Genomic DNA, 21628 nt, shown 5'->3' on the forward strand with positions numbered 1-21628 from the left:
ATTTGTGCTTCATTTTTTTTATTGCTAAAGAGTGTTGAACTTTATTTTCCTATGTGCTACAGTACAAACAAGCAAACAGCCTGCCTAGACTTAAAAAGTAACGCAAAAGTAACTTAACACATTACTTTCCATTAAAAAAAGTAACTAAGAAACGTAATTAGTCACTTTTTAATAGTGCTATTTTATTGCATTACTTTAAAAGTAACTTTCCCCAACACTGATGGTTTACAACATTTTTCTGTGGTGTGACAAACTCAGAACCCATAGTCAATATTGCTTTACACAGACTATCTGTGAGTAGCAGACAATTACCTTACAATAATTATAAATATGATATGATAATATACTGTCATTAAAAGGTTTAGGGTCAGTACAATTACAAAAAACACAAATTAAGTAACATTAATGACATTACTTAATAAATAACATTACAAAAAAAAATTCTCAAAATATATGCTGTTATTTTGAACCTTCTGTTCATGAAAATGAAAACGTTCACAGTTTCCATTAAAATATCAAGCAGCACAACAGTTTTCAGCATTGTTTCTTAAGTGTCAAATGAGCATATTAGAATAATATAATGATAAATAAAATGTAAATATGAAAATAAATGTAGCATTAGAGACATATAAAACTTTTATAACATGACCAGAAAGTTCCTAATACAACCCAGTCATATGAAAGTGCTGAACTGACCTGAGGGGGGAAGTTGTGTGTGTACGGTCAGACGTCAGGTAGCGGTCAGGGAATCCAGGCCCCTAACAGTTGCACTGCTGCTTGGCCTGTGCAGCAGAGCCCCGGGGCTGTCTGAGCTGCCGCAGGGACGCGTCGCCATACTGGATCCCAGAACCCATCCGCTCCGGATCCAACTCACCTGTATGAGCACATCGAAAACGTGAAGAAATCAATTACATTTGATACATTCCTACGGTTTTTAAATTATCAACATGATCAAAACTGCTGAAAAACCTGTTTTGCACACCTGCTACATGCCTACTGTCATCTGACTAAACATTTATACTTTTTTAGCAAGTAAACAGCCTTTTAGAATCATTCTAAAATGTTTTTGCTCTGAAATCTTTACAAGTTTATTCAAGTAATATTTCAAGATGAACACTTTCTGGAGTTAAGCAGCTTAGGTTTACTTGATTATACATACATCATATTTTTTATTTACATTAAACTGTGAATATCAAATATGATTCATCTGGGGCCTTGTCATTTATTTGCTCATCTCTCAATCATCATTGTATTGCATTGCCCCCACAATAAAAACTACTTTGAACTAGTGATCATAAAACGGAGCATTTAAATATCACCTGAAAATTTATTTTATTATGCATTTGTTTCTAAAGGTTCAATAAATTGCTTCAAAAATGTGATATTTCTTACTTTTATTTAATGTCAGGCTTTACAGTGTTAAACGTTATTTCCTTCGCTATTATGGTTGAACTGAAGCTTTACAAAAGCATTTAGGCTCTTTTTGTCAAATAGCAGTAAACTAATACCACAATATCTTGGCAGTGTGTTTTTTCTTACCCGACTCAATCTTGGTGAGGATGGAGCGAGCACATTTGAGAAAGGCTTCCTCAACGTTCTCCCCGGTTAAAGCACTCGTCTCCAAAAACATCAGCTCTGAGAGAGGAGAGAGTCAGGCTAACGCATCAAAATCAATCATCTGCTCACACTGCAAATGCTTTAATGTTGTAAAGGTCCATATGGACACCTGTTATCAGCTTCGCTAAGCGTCAGTTTCATGAGGGTGCTTTAGTGTGAAGAGCATCATCAGCAAGAACCAACTTATGGTCTTTAGCCATGTCTACAGCACTCCTGTGACCAATACAGAAGAGCTTTTAAATGAGCCACTCATAAAAACCCCGCTGCTCTAACAACAGAAAAGAAGAGAAGCTCTTTCTGCACCGGCACACAAGAATACAGATCTATCTAGATGTATGGCAAACAGGTGCCAGAAGCAAAAGAAAATTGATGTTGTGTCACACTGTTAGGCAGAAACAGGCAAAAAAAAAAGAAGTCATTTTACACTATAGCTACAAATGCAGTATCCCTAAAGAGCAGCTCTAACCGTTCTCCTGGGCAAAACGAGACGCCTCTAAGAACGTGACCTCACGGTCCGCATCTAGATCCTTCTTATTCCCGCACAGGATGATGACGATGTTGGGGCTGGCCAGTGTCCGTGCATCCGTCAACCAGTTAGTCAGAGCATTGTAGGTCTCCCGACTAGACAAAGAGATGTAGACAAAGTCAAATTAATTTGTATGTTGCTTTTCACAGTACACAGTTTCAAATCATGAAGCATGCATACCAAAAAGCCTGTCAAACTTGCACAAATACAGTCAAAAAACACAAAGGTTTACATATAAACACAGTCGGTTGTGTCTAAAGTGAAAGTAAACAGCTGAGAGAAAAACAGATGTGTGCCGGTATATTTGATGAATGCAGGACTTAAAGTGACAGCAGCAGACTAATAGTACTAAACATGCAGCAGCTTGTCATTAAAGGGATAGTTCACCGAAAAATTTAATCTGTCATTCTTATATTGTCCCAAACCTGTATTAATTTTTTTCTTGTGCTAAACACAAAGGAAGAGACTTTGAAGAATGTGGGTAACCAAACAGTTGCTGGTCCCCAAAATAACATGTTCAACAGAAGAAAGAAACTCATTCAGGTTTACTGTTAAATATTCCTTAAAAATAATGTTTTAATAATATTTTTATTAGTAGTAGTATAACTAAATTACATTAACTAACCAACTTTCATTTTGACAGGTTGTTGTAAAGACCTTTACATTTTTCTGTTTATATGGTATGACGATAGTTTTCTTTTCTCTAAAGAAACTTTAAAATGCTCATGAAGTGACTCTCAGAGCGTGTCAATATGTTCCTGTACTCATATATTGAGGCAGCAGAGCCTAAAAACACTATGAGCGTCACGCACGCTTCAGCATGTGTATAGTAAACAACATTCATTCACACAGAGGCACGCAAAACATGCAGGATTCGTATTTAAATAGTATTTTGTGGCTTAATATTTACAGACACAAGTCCATATCATGTTTTGACTTAAACGGGTCATATGCTAAAAAGAGCATTATTTTGTGTATTTGATGTGATGCGGTTTGAGGTTGAAAAACATTATTTCCACATAATGTACATTATTTTTTTAATTGGCCTTTCTGAAACGCTTAGATTTTTACAAAACTCATCGTTAATGGAAAGCAAGGTGTTCTCTGACTGGCCAGCTATCCGGTGCATTGTGATTGCCCAAACACCTCAAGCATGTGAAGGAAATGCCCCTCATCACGTTGTAATGACGTTTCTCGGCATGCTGAGACAGAAACAGTAAAACCCATTTTAAAACGAGGCATTTGTTGCATCCAGTGGGGACATAACTACTGACTATAATGACTCATACTGTTGCGTTGCATAAACATAACACCATGTCTGCATTTGCGATCGTAGAACGAGAAACAACAAGCACTACTCTACACTGCTCAAAACTTGCCTTTGAAAACGTACTTACAGGCTGTGAGTCAGAAGCCCAGACTGGCCTTGCAATGTTGGAATCTCCACAACATTGAGGATGCAACAATACTATAGCCGCTGAAAGTTACGCCTTCTTTCTTTCCATATACAGTCGTGGCCAAAAGTTGAGAATGACACAAATATTAGTTTTCACAAAGTTTGCTGCTAAACTGCTTTTAGATCTTTGTTTCAGTTGTTTCTGTGATGTACTGAAATATAATTACAAGCACTTCATACGTTTCAAAGGCTTTTATCGACAATTACATGACATTTATGCAAAGAGTCAGTATTTGCAGTGTTGGCCCTTCTTTTTCAGGACCTCTGCAATTCGACTGGGCATGCTCTCAATCAACTTCTGCGCCAAATCCTGACTGATAGCAACCCATTCTTTCATAATCACTTCTTGGAGTTTGTTAGAATTAGTGGGTTTTTGTTTGTCCACCCGCCTCTTGAGGATTGACCACAAGTTCTCAATGGGATTAAGATCTGGGGAGTTTCCAGGCCATGGACCCAAAATTTCAACGTTTTGGTCCCCAAGCCACTTAGTTATCACTTTTGCTTTATGGCACGGTGCTCCATCGTGCTGGAAATGCATTGTTCTTCACCAAACTGATGTTGGATTGTTGGAAGAAGTTGCTGTTGGAGGGTGTTTTGGTACCATTCTTTATTCATGGCTGTGTTTTTGGGCAAAATTGTGAGTGAGCCCACTCCCTTGGATGAGAAGCAACCCCACACATGAATGGTCTCAGGATGCTTTACTGTTGGCATGACACAGGACTGATGGTAGCGCACACCTTTTCTTCTCCGGACAAGTCTTTTTCCAGATGCCCCAAACAATCGGAAAGAGGCTTCATCAGAGAATATGACTTTGCCCCAGTCCTCAGCAGTCCATTCGCCATACTTTTTGCAGAAGATCAATCTGTCCCTGATGTTTTTTTTGGAGAGAAGTGGCTTCTTTGATGCCCTTCTTGACACCAGGCCATCTTCCAAAAGTCTTGGCCTCACTGTGCGTGCAGATGCGCTCACACCTGCCTGCTGCCATTCCTGAGCAAACTCTGCACTGGTGGCACTCCGATCCCGCAGCTGAATCCTCTTTAGGAGACGATCCTGGCGCTTGCTGGACTTTCTTGGGACACCCTGAAGCCTTATTAACAAGAATTTAACCTCTTTCCTTGAAGTTCTTGATGATCCTATAAATTGTTGATTTAGGTGCAATCTTAGTAGCCACAATATCCTTGCCTGTGAAGCCATTTTTATGCAACGCAATGATGGCTGCACGCGTTTCTTTGCAGGTCACCATGGTTAACAATGGAAGAACAATGATTTCAAGCATCACCCTCCTTTTAACATGTCAAGTCTGCCATTCTAACCCAATCAGCCTGACATAATGATCTCTAGCCTTGTGCTCGTCAACATTCTCACCTGAGTTAACAAGACGATTACTGACATGATCTCAGCAGGTCCTTTAATGACAGCAATGAAATGCAGTGGAAAGTTTTTTTCGGGATTAAGTTCATTTTCATGGCAAAGAAGGACTATGCAATTCATCTGATCACTCTTCATAACATTCTGGAGTATATGCAGAATGCTATTACAAAAACTTTAGCAGCAACTTTTCCAATTTCCAATATTTATGTAATTCTCAAAACTTTTGGCCACGACTGTACATATGGGCGGTGTTATGCAAATCTACCCACGCCGTGACGCAGACATATGGGGGTGCGTTTGAACGAGCCGTTTTAGGAAGGTGTGGCTGAGACTTAACTTAATTATAACTTAACTTATAATAAATCTCTTTGGGGTTGAGATTTAAGCTTTGCAACTTTACAGATCATATTTATGCACAAACAGCTTGTAACACTCCAAAGACAAAGGAAACAAGAAACCGCATCATATGACCCCTTTAAGTGTACTGACCTACTTTTGAATTACTCGTCCAAAATGTGGCAATTTCTGTGACATTTTGCGTTATACAGTCAATTAAATTTTTATGAACGGATTCTGCATTTTCCGCATAGCCTGTGCAGCCTAAGCGATATCAGTCTATAAAGAAAATGCTTTCAGAGGTTTGCAATTTACAATTTAATAACAATTATGAACGCAAATATTTAACAAATATTCCACACAGATAAACTGTGCAGGGTGATACCAGGAAGTCAAGCTTTTTTATCTTACATGTTGACTTTGAAAGAATGGCCAAGTGTGTTACCAATTTTCTGAGTCAATATTTACCCCGATTCCTCCATTTATAATCCGTCCCAGAGAAACGGCCTTTGTGAGCGAATAACAGCGAACGCTTAACATACTTCACTGTTAATACCGCTTCTCAGAAGTCAATGTCTGTGGCGACCTTTGAGTGCTTAGAGAAACGGTGAGACAATACATGACTCATAATGCCGTCCTTCACATTTCCTCACTGTGCGTTCGTCACGCTTTCAGGGAATCTTGTTTTGTTTGAGTCACCGGTCTCCAGGGCAACCATTAGCCTGTGGCCACAGCAACAGACGAAAGCGAGCATGCTAAATGTGTTTCAGTGTAAAGTCTGCAGCTGCAGTGCGATGACAGTTCAGTGCAGAAGGACGACCCTCATCAAACACACAATCCATCACTCTGTTCATGTTTCTCTCTCACTGCGCTCACACCCTGTCTAATGGACCGAGGGCTGCTGCTCGCCAGATGATGACATTTTATTACAGTGCTGTCAGTCTTTATTACTCCATTGTCTTTGTCTCTATTACCATGACAGCTGCATGGCAACCTGGAGCTCATTCAATTCGTCGCCGCAGTCATTCTCTCCATGTGCCTTTGTTTTAGTTCATTTCCTGCAGCTAAAAGATTCAGTTTTTCATTCCACAACAGAATTTATCTTTGCGGTCGGGTGGCCTTACCTTGTGATGTCGTACACGAGAAGAGCCCCTGCTGCTCCACGATAGTAACTGCGGGTCACTGACCTGTAAGACACAAAGAGGAGACTGACCTCAACCAATCAGTGTCAGCGAGTCAGTGCAGAGCAGTGAGGATATCCTAACGAGCCAATCAGAGGAAAGTACCTAAAGCGCTCCTGCCCGGCCGTGTCCCAGATTTGCAGTTTGACTGTTTTGCCGCCAACGTTGACAACCCTGGAGCCAAACTCAACACCGATGGTGTGGTTGGAGTCCTGTTTGACTGTGAAGAAGATGGTTTAGTAACAGTTTAGTGATGGGCGCTTTCGAAGCACTACTTCATTAAACTTCGAAACTTTAGTGAATAATTTGGTTGGAAACAGTGGTTCACAGCGTGTATTTAACTGCCAAAGTCATGTGATTTCAGTAAACGGGGCTTCATTACATCATAACTTTTTCGAAACGTTTCGAAAAATCAATGGTTTGCCGTTGGGGGTTCACCCAGTGGTGAACCACTGAATCAGCGTCTATGGTTTTTACCTGATCTGGGATCAGTTTCATCAATTTGTAGACATTTTAAATGAGACATTTGTGTAATTAAAAGGGTTAGAAGTAGTTAAAATTCTCTTACTGGCCTCTACATGATTTTTTTATATTTTTAGTTTTCATTTTAATTTTACTTAAAAGTTTAGTATTTTTGTTATGTGCTTTGGTCATTTTTATTAGTTTTTGTTCTTTTTTAAATATTAAATATTAAGTTACTTTTTTTGGCAGAATCTGCAAAATGTTAATTATTTTACCAAAATAAAAGGAATCACATGAAATGCATGTTATTTTTTTTTTATTTAGTACTGACCTGAATAAGATATTTCACAAAAAAGTTTTAGAATTTATAAAAATTACCCCATTCAAAAGTTTATATGCGCTCAACTGTGTTGTTACCTGAATGATCTACAACTGAGGTTTATTTTTTTTTTGAGTGATAGTTTGAGTCCCTTGTTTGTCCTGAACAGTTAAACTGCCTGCTGTTCTTCAGAAAAAATCCTTCAGGTCCCACAAATTCTTTGGTTTTTCAGCATTTTTGTGTATTTGAACCCTTTCCAACAATGACTGTATGATTTTGAGATCCATCTTTTCACACTGAGGACAACTGAGAGACTCATATGCAGCTATTACTGAAGGTTAAACATTCACTGATGCTTCAGAAGGAAACATTATGCATTAAGAGATGGGGAGTGAAAACTGAATTTGAAGATCAGGGTAAATTTAACTTATTTTGTCTTCTGGAAACATGTAATGATCTTCTGTAGCTTCTGAAGGGCAGTACTAAATGAAAAAAATATGGTATTTAGGCAAAATAAGAAAAATGTACACATCTTCACTCTTCAAAAGTTTACATCCCCGGCTCTTAATGCATCATGTTTCCTTCTGGAGCATCAGTGAGCATTTGAACCTTCTGTATAAGTTGCATGAGTCCCTCAGTTGTCCTCAGTGTGAAAAGATGGATCTCATACAGTCACTGTTGGAAACAGTTCAAACACAAAAATGCTGAAAAAAAAACAACAACAAAATAATGAGGCTTGAAGGATTTATCTGAAGAACAGCAGGCAGTTTAACTGTTCAAGACAAACAAGGAACTCATGAACAACTATCACTAAACAAAAAAACAACTATGGATCATCCAGGTAACAACACAAGTATGTAAACCAGAACCAAGTGTATGTAAACTTTTGAACAGTGTTTTGTATGATCCCTCTTATTTTGGTAAATTAATTAACATTTTGCAGATTTTCACCTCGACTGTAAATTAAGTCAAATCAAAAAAACGTTATTTAGCATCTATAAATCAAACTAAATACAACAAATGGATTTTTTTTTAGTTAAACCAAAAAAATAAAATAAAAGTTCTTTAAGGTAACACTTTCAATATAATGAATCATTATAAATCATTTTAAGTTAGTAATTTTAGGCCCGGTTTCACAGACAGGGCTTAGACTAAGCCAGGATTAGACCATAATTCAATTAGGACATTTAAGTCATTTTTATAAACATGCTTAGAAAAAAACATTACTGGTGTGCATCTTGAGACAAAACAAAGGCACTGATATATTTTAAGATCAATCAGTGCAATTTTATTTCAGTTGAAACAGCTCAGATTTACATTTTAGTCTAGGACTAGGCTTGAGTCTTGTCTGTGAAACTGGGGGTTAGAGTTTTAACTTTTGCCCAGGCAACATTTCTCATTTTTAATTTTATTTAAGTTTTAAAGTTTATATTTTATTTCTGCTTTATTTCAATTAACACTATTCTTTTTTTAGGTTTTAAATTAACGACAATAATCCTGGATGCCAGTTTTAGGTATCAAAACAATTTTTTTTTTGTCAAATTTTTTATTGACAATTTTCTTTTGGAAAAATGCACAGTTTTTCTATGTTAAATACGATACAACACTTTATTCATGTATCGTAGGTTTGCTGTCGGGTCAAATACATATTACTCGCCCCCATCCTTTAATAATATCCTCTTTAAAAAGTCTGTACATTGTGATGGGTTCACAAAACAATCCTGCTCTCTTAAGATTAGACTGAAATGACAGTCTGAAAAAATTGTGCTGCTGTTTTTGTTTGTTTCTTTGTTTTGTGAGTTTATTAGAAATAGCACTAATAATAGTATCACATCAAATTACTCTAAAAATTGTCTGTCAAAAATATTTGTGTACCGGTGACTCAAACGAATTTCCAAAAAAATGTATTAAGCTCACACTGTGAGAGCAAGTGCCAAAAAGTTGTGTGCAACTGACTACATTTCAGAGTCTGAACATTGTGTTTTTGTGTGTTTAAGCTTACAGGGTGAACCAAAGTAACAACATAAGCATGCACAATTAAATATTTTACTTCAAAATATCACATAAAATGTATTTGTTTTATATGACCCCTTCAGTTTTCATATTATACCATTTAAAGCGAATTTCTAAAGGTAGTGTTATTCAACATCCATTTAATGGCAAAGACATAATTTCAAGCAATTAAGTCCCTTTTCTTTATTTTCTATATAAACTGAGATTGACATTGAATTTTCTAAGCTTTGTGACAACATGATTTCCATTCATTGGTTAACATGCCTTTATTCATGCTTTAAAAGCATGTAAAGCTAGTTTCACAAAGAATTAACATTCAAGGCCCCCCTCTTTCTCTCTGCTGAAGGCTTTGAGAATTAAAGGTCATGTTTTAATTCAAGTCTTTGTGAGACCGAGACATTAATATGGGCTTACACTTGTTCTCTATGAACTGATGAAGGAGGCATGATTTCCCAGTCCCAGCGCTGCCAATCACCAGGAACTTAAACAGGAAATCTGAAACCAAGAGGGAGAGAAAAAAGAAAGAGAATCAATATCATGCACAGAGAACATGTTTAAAGGGATGTTTGGATGTCGCTGGGCCATCCTTCGTTTCATCATGAAATACAGATCTTCATTCTTATGTCCATCAAATTGAAGAGTGTTTTGTTTGAACAATTAAACCCATCTTGAAATGTAATGTTCTGCCAAAAAGAGTTGCCAAGTAACCGACTAAACATCCATTAAACTGCAGATTGCTCATATTTTCTATCGTGTGGCAGGCCTGAGATTTTATTTAAGATTTTATTTACTTTCATAACAAATTGAAAGTAAGTAAAAATATAATTTTTTTTTTGGAAAAGTCTCTTATTCTCACCAAGCCTGTTTATTTGAACAAATACAGTACAAACAGTAACACATAATACACATCTAATACAAAAGTGAAATATTATCAGAATTTAAAATACCAGCATTATTATTCTAGTCTTTGTCACATGATCCCTCAGAAATCATTCTAATATGCTGATTTGCTGCTCAAGATACATTTCTGATTATTATCAATTTGTGGTGGTTAATATTTTTGTGGAAACTGTGCTACTTTTTTTCAAGATTCTGAATAGAAAGTTATATAATAAAAGAGGTTTTTCTTCAAGTTTGCGACTTTATCTCACCATTCTGACTTTTTTGTTAGAAATGCATAATACAAACTCGCAATTCTGACTTTTTTTCTCAGAATTGAGAGATATAAACTCGCAATTGTGAGTTATAAAGTCTGAATTGCTAGATAAAAACCCTACCATTCTGATTTTTGATTTAAGTTTTTTTTGTCAGAACTGCATGATGCAAACTCGCAAACCTGTGACTTTTTCTCTGTGAGATGTAAACTCACAATTTTGAAAGGGTAAAGACTGATATGATACTCACTATACTCACAATTATAACTTTTTTCTCAGAATTTCAAGTTTATATCTCACGATTGCCTGTTATAAAGTCAGAACATAAACTCTGATTCTGAGAAAAAATTTAGAATTGTGAGTTTATATCTTGCATATCTAAGAATCCCAACTTTTTTAATTCTCAAAATACTTTAATTTCTCAGAATTGTGACTTTATTTCTCAGAATTGCAAGAAAAGTCAGAATTGTGAGATGTAAACCAAAAGTATTTTTGTTCTCAGAATTGCTACTTTATTTTTCAGAATTGTGACATTATTTCTCAAAACTGCCACTTTATTTCTCAGAACTGAAAGAAAAGCCTTGCAATTGCGAGAAAAAAAAAAGTCAGAATTGGGAGATGTAAACTCATAAAATAATATACAAATTTTGAGTTTATATCTTCGCAATTAATTTTTCAGAATTTCAGTTTATTTCTTAAAATTGCAAGAAAAAAAGTCTGAATTGTGAGATGTAAACTCACAATTGTATAAAAAAAAAGAAAGAATTGTGGGTTTATATCTTGCAATTGTGACTATTTCTCAGAATTGCAACTTTTTTATTCTCAAAATTGCTACTTTATTTTTCAGAATTGCTACTTTTTTATTCTCAGAATTGCGACTTTTTATTTCTCAAAATTGCGAGAGAAAAATCTGAATTGTGAGATGTAAACTCACAATTGTAAAAAAAAAAAAAAAGAAAGAATTGTGGGTTTATATCTTGCAATTGTGAATATTTCTCAGAATTGCAACTTTTTTATTCTCAAAATTGCTACTTTATTTTTCAGAATTGTGACTTTTTATTTCTCAGAATTGCATTTTTTTTTTAGAATTGCTACTTTTTTATTCTCAGAATTGCAACTTTATTTCCCAGAATTGCAACTTTTTTTTTTTAGAATTGCTACTTTTTTATTCTCAGAATTGCTACTATTTTATTCTCAGAATTGCTACTTTATTTTTCAGAATTGTGACATTATTTCTCAAAACTGCCACTTTATTTCTCAGAACTGAAAGAAAAGCCTTGCAATTGCGAGAAAAAAAAAGTCAGAATTGGGAGATGTAAACTCATAAAATAATATACAAATTTTGAGTTTATATCTTCGCAATTAATTTTTCAGAATTTCAGTTTATTTCTTAAAATTGCAAGAAAAAAAGTCTGAATTGTGAGATGTAAACTCACAATTGTAAAAAAAAAGAAAAAATTGTGGGTTTATATCTTGCAATTGTGAATATTTCTCAGAATTGCAACTTTTTTATTCTCAGAATTGCCACTTTATTCTCAGAATTGCCACTTTATTCTCAAAATTGCTACTTTATTTTTCAGAATTGCTACTTTTTTATTCTCAGAATTGATACTTTTTTATTCTCAGAATTGCGACTTTTTATTTCTCAAAATTGCAAGAAAAAAATCTGAATTGTGAGATGTAAACTCACAATTGTAAAAAACAAGAAAGAATTGTGGGTTTATATCTTGCAATTGTGAATATTTCTCAGAATTGCAACTTTTTTATTCTCAGAATTGCTACTTTTTTATTCTCAAAATTGCTACTTTATTTTTCAGAATTGTGACTATTTCTCAGAATTGCAATTTTTTTTTTTAGAATTGCTACTTTTTTATTCTCAGAATTGCTACTTTTTTATTTCTCAAAATTGCAAGAAAAAAATCTGAATTCTGAAATGTAAACTTGCAGTTGTGAGAAGAAAAAGTCAAAATTGTGAGATATAAACGCACAATTGCAAGAAAAAAGTTAGAATTGCGAGATTATGAGATAAAAAGGTTGCAATTTTTTATTCAGTGGCAGAAATGGGCTTCCATACATTTATACTATTAAATTAGCCTACATAAGATATATTACAATTATATCTGACACTGACACCAATGCTCTCTAGATACTAGCATCGCCCATTAAACAACCACTACTGGTTGACCACTTCTCCTCTGCACTAACGCTTCATATCTAATCTCATCATCTCATCCAACATTGCATAATAGGCTTTTATAGACTATTCATCAATGCAATACAATGTCAACAAAATAGTCATCAAAACTGCACAGAAATGCACGTAAGTCCTAGCTGAAGACACAATGACATGATAGCAGCATGTCATAGCAGTGAGTGAGCGTGTGGTGGAGAAGTTCAGTGGGGTCGGAGTGGGTCTTGACCCGGCCCACGCAGCAGGCCACAGGGTGAAACAAGCACGTCCCAAAAGCTCTTTGTGTTGGAAGACGACAGAGAACAGACTATTTGCATGCGTGGGTATGACATGCACTCAGCAATAACAGCTGGAACAGAGGAAGATTTCAGTGTTAGAGGAGGAGGACGTATGGAAGTGTACATAGATCATAACAGAACAGCATGTACATTCTCAAAGTGTGCCAGAGCGTGTTGGACAAACATCAAATGAGCTGAAATCACTTCTGAGCTGTGTGTTGTCTACAAAGGCAGTCATGGACATCAAAAGTAATTGATTTTTGAATACTGAACAGTCTATATTAAAAATACACACAAATCGCTAGTAAAATAGACCTTTTTATTTTATTTAAAAACAAAATGCAAGTTAGATTAGTTTATTTGTAATAAAATATGTTATGTATTGAATAGAGAATAATTGTTTTTTTATATAGGATTGACAAAATTCACAAAGGACATATACACTCTTAAAAATAAAGGTGCTTCACGATGCCATAGAAGAACCTTTTTTATCTAAATGGTTCCATAAAGAACCTTTAACATCTGCAGAACCTTTCTGTTTCACAAAAGTTTCTTTGTGGTGAAAGAAGGTTCTTCAGATTATAAAAAGGTAAGAAAGAGATGGTTCTTTAAAGAACTGACTGAATGGTTCTTTGCGGAATCAAAAATGGTTCTTCTAAGGCATCGCTGTGAAGAACCTTTTAAAGCACCTTTATTTTTAAGAGTGTACACTGCAATTTAAAAAACTGAGGTCTATAATGTAGTTATTTATTTATTTGTAAGAAACTAGTACTTTTATTTAGCAAGATGCATTAATCAAAAGTGACAGTAAAGACTGCTTTTTTCAACATTGAAAATAAGAAATGTTACTTCAGCACTAAATCACCATATTAGACTGATTTCTGAAGGATCATGTGACACTGAAGATCGGAGTAATGATTTTTCCTTAACACAAATATAAGTACATTATAAAAAAGCCATTAAAATAAAAAACAGCTATTTTAAATGGAGGTAAGATTTCATAATATTGATTTGGATTCAAAAACATTTTTAAAAACTTTTTTAATGTTAGTGTACAATTTTCTATTTAATACAAGATGCCTCAAAATTAGGTTCTGGAACTGATCTATCATGAATTATCTGTCATAATGGAAAAAGGTAAAAACGGCAAGCCCTTCAATGGATAAATGACTTCCGCAAACACTCCAAAATGACATTTAGGCATAATAAATCATATTAAATTAAGTGGTCCAGACTCAGACAGTAAGCTAATGGGTGCTATTTCTGGTGCAAGTGTGTGTACTCTGACAACATGACCTTGAGCTTGTCTTCATGGAAAAGCAGTCGGTGCATAAATGTTCACAGCGTCCGTACAGATAGTAGAAACTTAAACATCAGATTATTGACAAGGTTGAATGTTTAAAACTAAATTACTTGTGTCTGACATGTGCGAGATGTATCAGTTCCCTTTAAGGAATTTAAAAGGAAGTTAAAGGGTGTTGAAAAGTCATGTTAAATATTCGAGAGGTCTGAATTTTAGGTCCAAGTTTACCAAAGTAACTGCTGAACACCGTTTGTAAGACAGCCAGACCAATGTACTTCCAAATAATGGTAAAGTCTAAACTCAGCTACAAAGCAAACCAAGTCAAATTAAGTCATCATCATATGATTAACAAATGACTTTTCAAATTTCACTTCCTATAATAGAGTCTATGTTAAAATAATGAAATATCATATCCTCTAAACTAAACCAAATACAAGTGAAGCAAGGCAGAGCATGGTTACATGTTAGTGGCTTATTACCCACCGTTTTATCATGTATTTGGGAAAGCAACATGTGCCAACCAGCTTCCCGTACTTGTAGAGAAGTGTTGGGTAACACTTTAGAACAGATAACACCTATTCACTATTAACTACGACTTTTCCCTCAATAAATTCCTAATTTGCTACTTATTTATAGTTAGTAAGGTAGTTGTTACGTTTAGGTATTGGGTACTCTGAGGTAAACAAGCCCAACACAGATGGGAAACACATAGCAGAATAAAAGTGCACATTCACTCTCTGACAGCAGATGGCGCTGATGGAACGGCAGAAATGCAGTCGTTATTCAATTTATATCTCACTTTATACATCTTTTTGTTTATTGCTTTGTTGTATTTAAATGTTCAGTTCTTTGATATTTGGTGTTAAAAAAGTTACTCAACTTGTGATATGGTATTATAACTTTTTTTTGCAACTAAATTTCTATATTGTAATACCATATACCGTGATAAAAGCTTTAGCAATTATCGCAACATGAAAAGATACCATCACATACCATTAATACTAACAATATTAGCATTGTAATTTTACAGTTTTAATGCCAAAAATTTGAATAATAATAATAATAATAATAACAATTATTACAACATTATTATTAGACTTGTTTTTTATTTTACAATTTGATACTACAATAGTATTAGTAGCATTTTTTTTTGTCATTTTAGATTTTCTATTTATTATCTTCAAAGCCATATTGACATTTAATCACAAAATTCTGCAGCCCTACAAAAATGCACAGCAATTATGATTTTTTTTTATTTTTTTTATCTTTTTACCTACAATTAGATATTTTCGCAAAATTGTGCAGCCCTACCACAATGCACTGCGTTTACCATGGCCATTTTTTAAAAGACCAGGCAATATCAACCTCAATTTTGAAATAACCATGCAAAGTATTGAATAAATACTATTTTTGGTAGGGCTGTAAAATTGATTAATCGTGATTAATCCTTTCCAAACCAAAGTATGTGTTTACATAATATATACGTGCACACTGTATATTTCTATGTATACATAAATATATTACATTTATTTCTTAAATACATACATGTAGCCTATATAGGACTGTCACGATTATATCGTACGTATATCTCACAGCGGCTCCATTCACACAGTAAATGCTGCTCCACACAAACTGTTCATATCATTTACATGTGTGGAGCATCTTAATCTCTGCATTTTGCTGTGGTTTTGGGTTCATTATAACAACGTGTATAGCAACGTGTGCCATTTCATCAGATTTGTAAGATAAATCATTTATAAACCTACATTAGGAATACATCAATATCTTTCTAAATATGATAACTGTTCATCGAGATTTCAAAATAAAAGCTCAAACCTTTTAATATAAACATATTCAAGAAACTACAGCAGCTGTAGGATTCCTGTCACAAAGAAATGGTCAAATATCAAAGATTAAGTGGATATTGAAAGATTTGATCATGCTGTCAGGCCGTTGGTGCCCTTTTGCAGGCCTTTGCCATTGTTTATAATACATTATGTATTTTCACAGTTTTGTTCAATGAAACCATATGATTACTTGCTTTCGATACTTCATTTGAACCCATTATTATTGCCTCATTGCTATTATATATGTATTTTAAGTCATTTTAAAGGCTATTGTTTGCTTAGATCTATTTTTACTACCTAAAAAAAATATAATAATCTGATTATTCGATTAATCATCAGAATAATCTGCCAATTACTTGATTACCAAAATAATTGTTAGTGACAGCCCTACATGTATACACACACACACACACACACACACACACACACACACATATATATATATTATATAAGCACATACTTTTGTTTTGGAAGTGATTAATCACGATTAATCGATTATACAGCCCTACTTTTTGGCATGTTAATTGTTGCATAACACATACAGTGCCAGATGCTATCTAAAGAAAAAATGCAGAATTTAGGGGGGTAAAAAACAGCATAAGAAGTGTATCTATGCCTTGATCTGCTACAGTGGGACAGATAAATCATACCATATGTCACTCATGACAAATGCTACAGAAAAGTCACGTTAAGTATTCTAGTAGGGATCTCAGCGTATTGTGTCCTGAACGAACGCAGGATTGTCGTTTAGTGTGCCCCTGGAGATTGTCTAAGGATATCAATACGCCATAGAAGAGCAATTACAGTGCCAGGGCAAGATGGTCACTCTTTCTCTATTGGCATGGAAAGGTGATTTGTAGGCCAAGTGCAATGAAACAGACTCAGTTTGACAGGGGGATTGATGGGGGGTTGGAAGCGAGAAAGGAGAGATGAGAGTGAGGGGGAGATTTCTGCAACATGAAACTACTATCCACATTAACCACATGAATATTTTAACATCTACAGCACAAATACATCAGTCGATAATCAGACAAAAGACACGTCTGAAGCCTTCAACCAGTGATTTAAAGGGGACGCATGCTTTATGGCTACATAACAATGTTAGTGTGCATACTAAACTGTAAACACTGCTATTTATATGTCGAGAAAGATAAATTAAAGTTGAGGTTGATAATATTTCTAACTCATACATCATAATAGAAACAGAATAGGATTTCCTTGCAGCATGCTCTATATTATACTGTATATTTTGGAAAATGCTGTACTATTTATACTGGCATCATTCCATTTATACAAATTTTGCATAATGCATTTGCATACTGTGAATAAATGATATGTTCTGTTGATAATAGTAAGAGCAGAATGCTATTCAAAACAGCCTTTAGAGCACTGAAAAGTCGACATGAATGAACCTGCTTTCACAATCCATTTTACTTCATTAATGTGACATTTCTGAATGAAACCATTTAATTAAAACAATAAATAAACAAGGACGGCACTTTATTTTATCCATCAGTAACTGATTGGAACATGAAAGTGCTATTTCTGTCACAGACGGTCGTGACAGGTTTGGTGACGTCAACCTTAAAAGCAAACTTTCAGAGACGGAACAAGATATTAGCATTGATTATGAAGACAAACGTTTGTTTTCTTTGGAAGAACATGCAACAATACATCATTAAAGGGAAAGTTCAGTGAAGATATTTTGAGGAATGTTGACTATTAAACAACCCTGGAGACCATTATATTCAACATTTATTTGCTAAAGACATCTTATTTCAAGATGATTTCCCAAAGAAACACATTAGAACTTTGGGAGCACATTAAGAAAAAAAAGAAAAAAAAAAAAAAAAAAACTTTAGGAGTGCAATACAGATTGATAAAATATTCTGTTTTTCCTGTTTTTAAAGGGATAAAGGGAGACATTTATAAGCAAAATTATTTATTTTTTTAAACCGAAAAAATACATCAGGGTTTATCACAGTTTATATATTTTTTCTGCTTCCGACTCTATTTAAAAATCATAAATTTATATTAATTTGAATTAAAACGTTTTAATCCCTAAATGTAAGACTTATTTAAAATAAGACATATTTTGTACCATTAAAGATATTAGGGTTCGCACTTATGTCACGGTTCGATCAATTACCCGGATACGTGGCCATATTGGAGATACTCAGATGTAAACAACAGCATTTATTGCATGGCTAATGTGCCACTGAATAAGTTGTTCTGCTAATTTATGCTGTCTAAACCACAGAAAAAACCCATGGAAGCGGCTAAATCATATATAAAAGGACTTAGTAAGCAGGAAGGGGCGCAATATTTTGACAAACTAAAGGTAATAGGTGGTAAAGATATGTACGAGCAGTATTAAGTAAGATATTAGCATAATATTTCACCTAAGTGACCAGGAAATGATAAGAACAAACACGAATGTTGTCAAGATACTTGCCCTGGAAATCCGGGTTCATTTTGGCCAACCAATAATTGACCATTTTCATCAGCAAAATAAACAAGTTTGGTTCGGTTTAGTGGAATTGTTTACATTCAGTGCTGCCAATATGGCCGATTGATGACTTGTCGTGAAAACACTCTATAAGACTTTGATTAACTTACAGTACATAAAACTATTTTTCCCCCTCGCACACACGCTAAACACATTTTACGTTTGCAGCAAACCTACTTTTAGTTGCAAATTTGAGTGAAAAGCTAACACTGTGAAGTCCTGGGTAAGTACACTATCCCTGAACTATCCCTTTAACAATAAGAGCAGGAAAGTGTATGTAAACAGTCATTTTTAATTTGATTTTATGTTGACCATAAAAAGATGGAGGATACTGCACAATACCGCAGTTATACTGCAAAATGTGTATAAAATCATTCATTTTAGTGATAAAATAATTAGTAACACCAAAGAGAAAAAATATAGTACCTCTTCTAGTAAACATTCCCTTTTCAAATGATCAGTGCTCACCAAAGCAAGGACAAGTGGTGCTTGTTTGAAGAAGTGATTTTCTCTCAGTGTGTAGAAATGAAACAAAGCTAGACACAGTTCATGCAGAGCAATGATGTGTGATGTTGATAATGGAAGTCACATGTGCAAAGTCACAGTAATGAAACTAACTATCCTTAAACCACAGATGTCAAGTTTCTAGTAAAGCTGATTTCAGTAACTTCAACCAGACTGAGTCATCCATTCAACCACACACTCTTTAAAAACCCACCAAACTCCTAACAAAACAACGTATTCATGAACAAACGGAACAAACTAAACAAGTTGTTCAAGAACGAACTGCACAAATAAACAAACTGTACGTGAACAAAGATCTTCTGACTCAACAAAAGGAATTGAATTTCATTCAGAATGAGAAAGAGAAGAAGGGATTATGAATGTGTTAGAATGACGAATGTCCAAACAAATAAAATCACACAAGGATATTATTAAAACTCTTATCATTTATGCCGTTTTTCCCACCACATCTTGATAAAAGCCAAGCACAAAATGGAACAAATGAAAAAATGGAAAGGAAAGAAGACATGAATTGTTGTCATTTGTAGCAAAGTGCTTACATGGAAAAACAAGTTTACATTTGACTTGTTTCAGTTAACCCAGTATTTTTAATGAATCAGTTAAGTGAATGATTCAATGATACACAAAAATGCTCATGCTTTGCTCTTTCACCTAATGGTACAGAAGTCGCTTGTTTTTCACTGAATAAGAAATAAAATAATTCTATAATTAATAATAAAATAATTCTGACTTTTTTTTCTTGCAAATGCAAGTTCACATCTCCCAGATTTTTCTCCCAGATTCTTTTCTCAGAATTGGAGGATATAAACTTGCAACTGTGAGAAAAAAGTCAGAATTGGGATATAAACTCACAACTACAAGAAAAAAGTCAGAATCGGGAGATATAAACTCACAATTCTGACATTTTTCCTCAGAATTGGGATATAAACTCACAACTACAAGAAAAATGTCAGAATTGTGAGATATAAACTCACAATTCTGACTTTTTTCCTCAGAATTGGGATATAAACTCACAACTACAAGAAAAAAAAAGTGAGAATTGTTAGATATAAACTCACAATTCTGACTTTTTTCCTCAGAATCGGGATATAAACTCACAACTACAAGAAAAAAGTCAGAATTGTTAGATATAAACTCACAATTCTGACTTTTTTCCTCAGAATTGGGATATAAACTCACAACTACAAGAAAAAAAGTCAGAATCGGTAGAGATATAAACTCACAATTCTGACTTTTTTCCTCAGAATTGGGATATAAACTCACAACTACAAGAAAAAAAAAGTGAGAATTGTTAGATATAAACTCACAATTTTGACTTTTTTCCTCAGAATTGGGATATAAACTCACAACTACAAGAAAAAAGTCAGAATTGTTAGATATAAACTCACAATTCTGACTTTTTTCCTCAGAATTGGAATATAAACTCACAACTACAAGAAAAAAGTCAGAATTGTTAGTTATAAACTCACAATTCTGACTTTTTTCATCAGAATTGGGATATAAACTCACAACTACAAGAAAAAAGTCAGAATTGTTAGTTATAAACTCACAATTCTGACTTTTTTCATCAGAATTGGGATATAAACTCACAACTACAAGAAAAAAGTCAGAATTGTTAGTTATAAACTCACAATTCTGACTTTTTTCATCAGAATTGGGATATAAACTCACAACTACAAGAAAAAAAGTCAGAATCGGTAGAGATATAAACTCACAATTCTGACTTTTTTCCTCAGAATTGGGATATAAACTCACAACTACAAGAAAAAAAGTCAGAATCGGGAGATATAAACTCACAATTCTGACTTTTTTCCTCAGAATTGGGATATAAACTCACAACTACAAGAAAAAAGTCAGAATTGTTAGATATAAACTCACAATTCTGACTTTTTTCCTCAGAATTGGGATATAAACTCACAACTACAAGAAAAAAGTCAGAATCGGGAGATATAACCTCACAATTCTGACTTTTTTCCTCAGAATTGGGATATAAACTCACAACTACAAGAAAAAAAGTCAGAATTGTGAGATATAACCTCACAATTCTGACTTTTTTCCTCAGAATTGGGATATAAACTCACAACTACAAGAAAAATGTCAGAATTGTGAGATATAAACTCACAATTCTGACTTTTTTCCTCAGAATTGGGATATAAACTCACAACTACAAGAAAAATGTCAGAATTGTGAGATATAAACTCACAAGTCTGACTTTTTCCTCAGAATTGGGATATAAACTCACAACTACAAGAAAAAAGTCAGAATTGTTAGATATAAACTCACAATTCTGACTTTTTTCCTCAGAATTAGGATATAAACTCACAACTACAAGAAAAAAGTGAGAATTGTTAGATATAAACTCACAATTCTGACTTTTTTCCTCAGAATTGGGATATACTCACAACTACAAGAAAAAAGTCAGAATCGGGAGATATAAATTCACAATTCTGACATTTTTCCTCAGAATTGGGATATAAACTCACAACTACAAGAAAAATGTCAGAATTGTGAGATATAAACTCACAATTCTGACTTTTTTC

General features: G+C 34.3%; 1 protein-coding gene across 2 annotated transcripts in view; it reads right to left on the minus strand.

The window, feature by feature from the left end:
* Positions 1-21628, minus strand: part of LOC141284747 (ras-related protein Rab-4B) — a 32820-nt gene that overhangs the window by 8619 nt on the left and 2573 nt on the right. The window contains exons 2-7 of one of the 2 annotated variants that reach the window (XM_073817759.1): positions 9696-9776; positions 6593-6707; positions 6431-6493; positions 2084-2238; positions 1540-1635; positions 697-874 (exon numbers count right to left, since the gene is read on the minus strand). In XM_073817759.1, the coding sequence (XP_073673860.1) occupies positions 759-874; positions 1540-1635; positions 2084-2238; positions 6431-6493; positions 6593-6707; positions 9696-9776 (626 nt within the window). In that variant the 3' untranslated portion in view covers positions 697-758. Of the gene's footprint in view, positions 1-696; positions 875-1539; positions 1636-2083; positions 2239-6430; positions 6515-6592; positions 6708-9695; positions 9777-21628 lie in introns of both variants that reach the window. The other variant, XM_073817758.1, reaches the window with a different exon arrangement.

Source organism: Garra rufa, chromosome 14 (assembly GCF_049309525.1).
Source record: "Garra rufa chromosome 14, GarRuf1.0, whole genome shotgun sequence".
Classification (NCBI taxonomy): domain Eukaryota; kingdom Metazoa; phylum Chordata; class Actinopteri; order Cypriniformes; family Cyprinidae; genus Garra; species Garra rufa.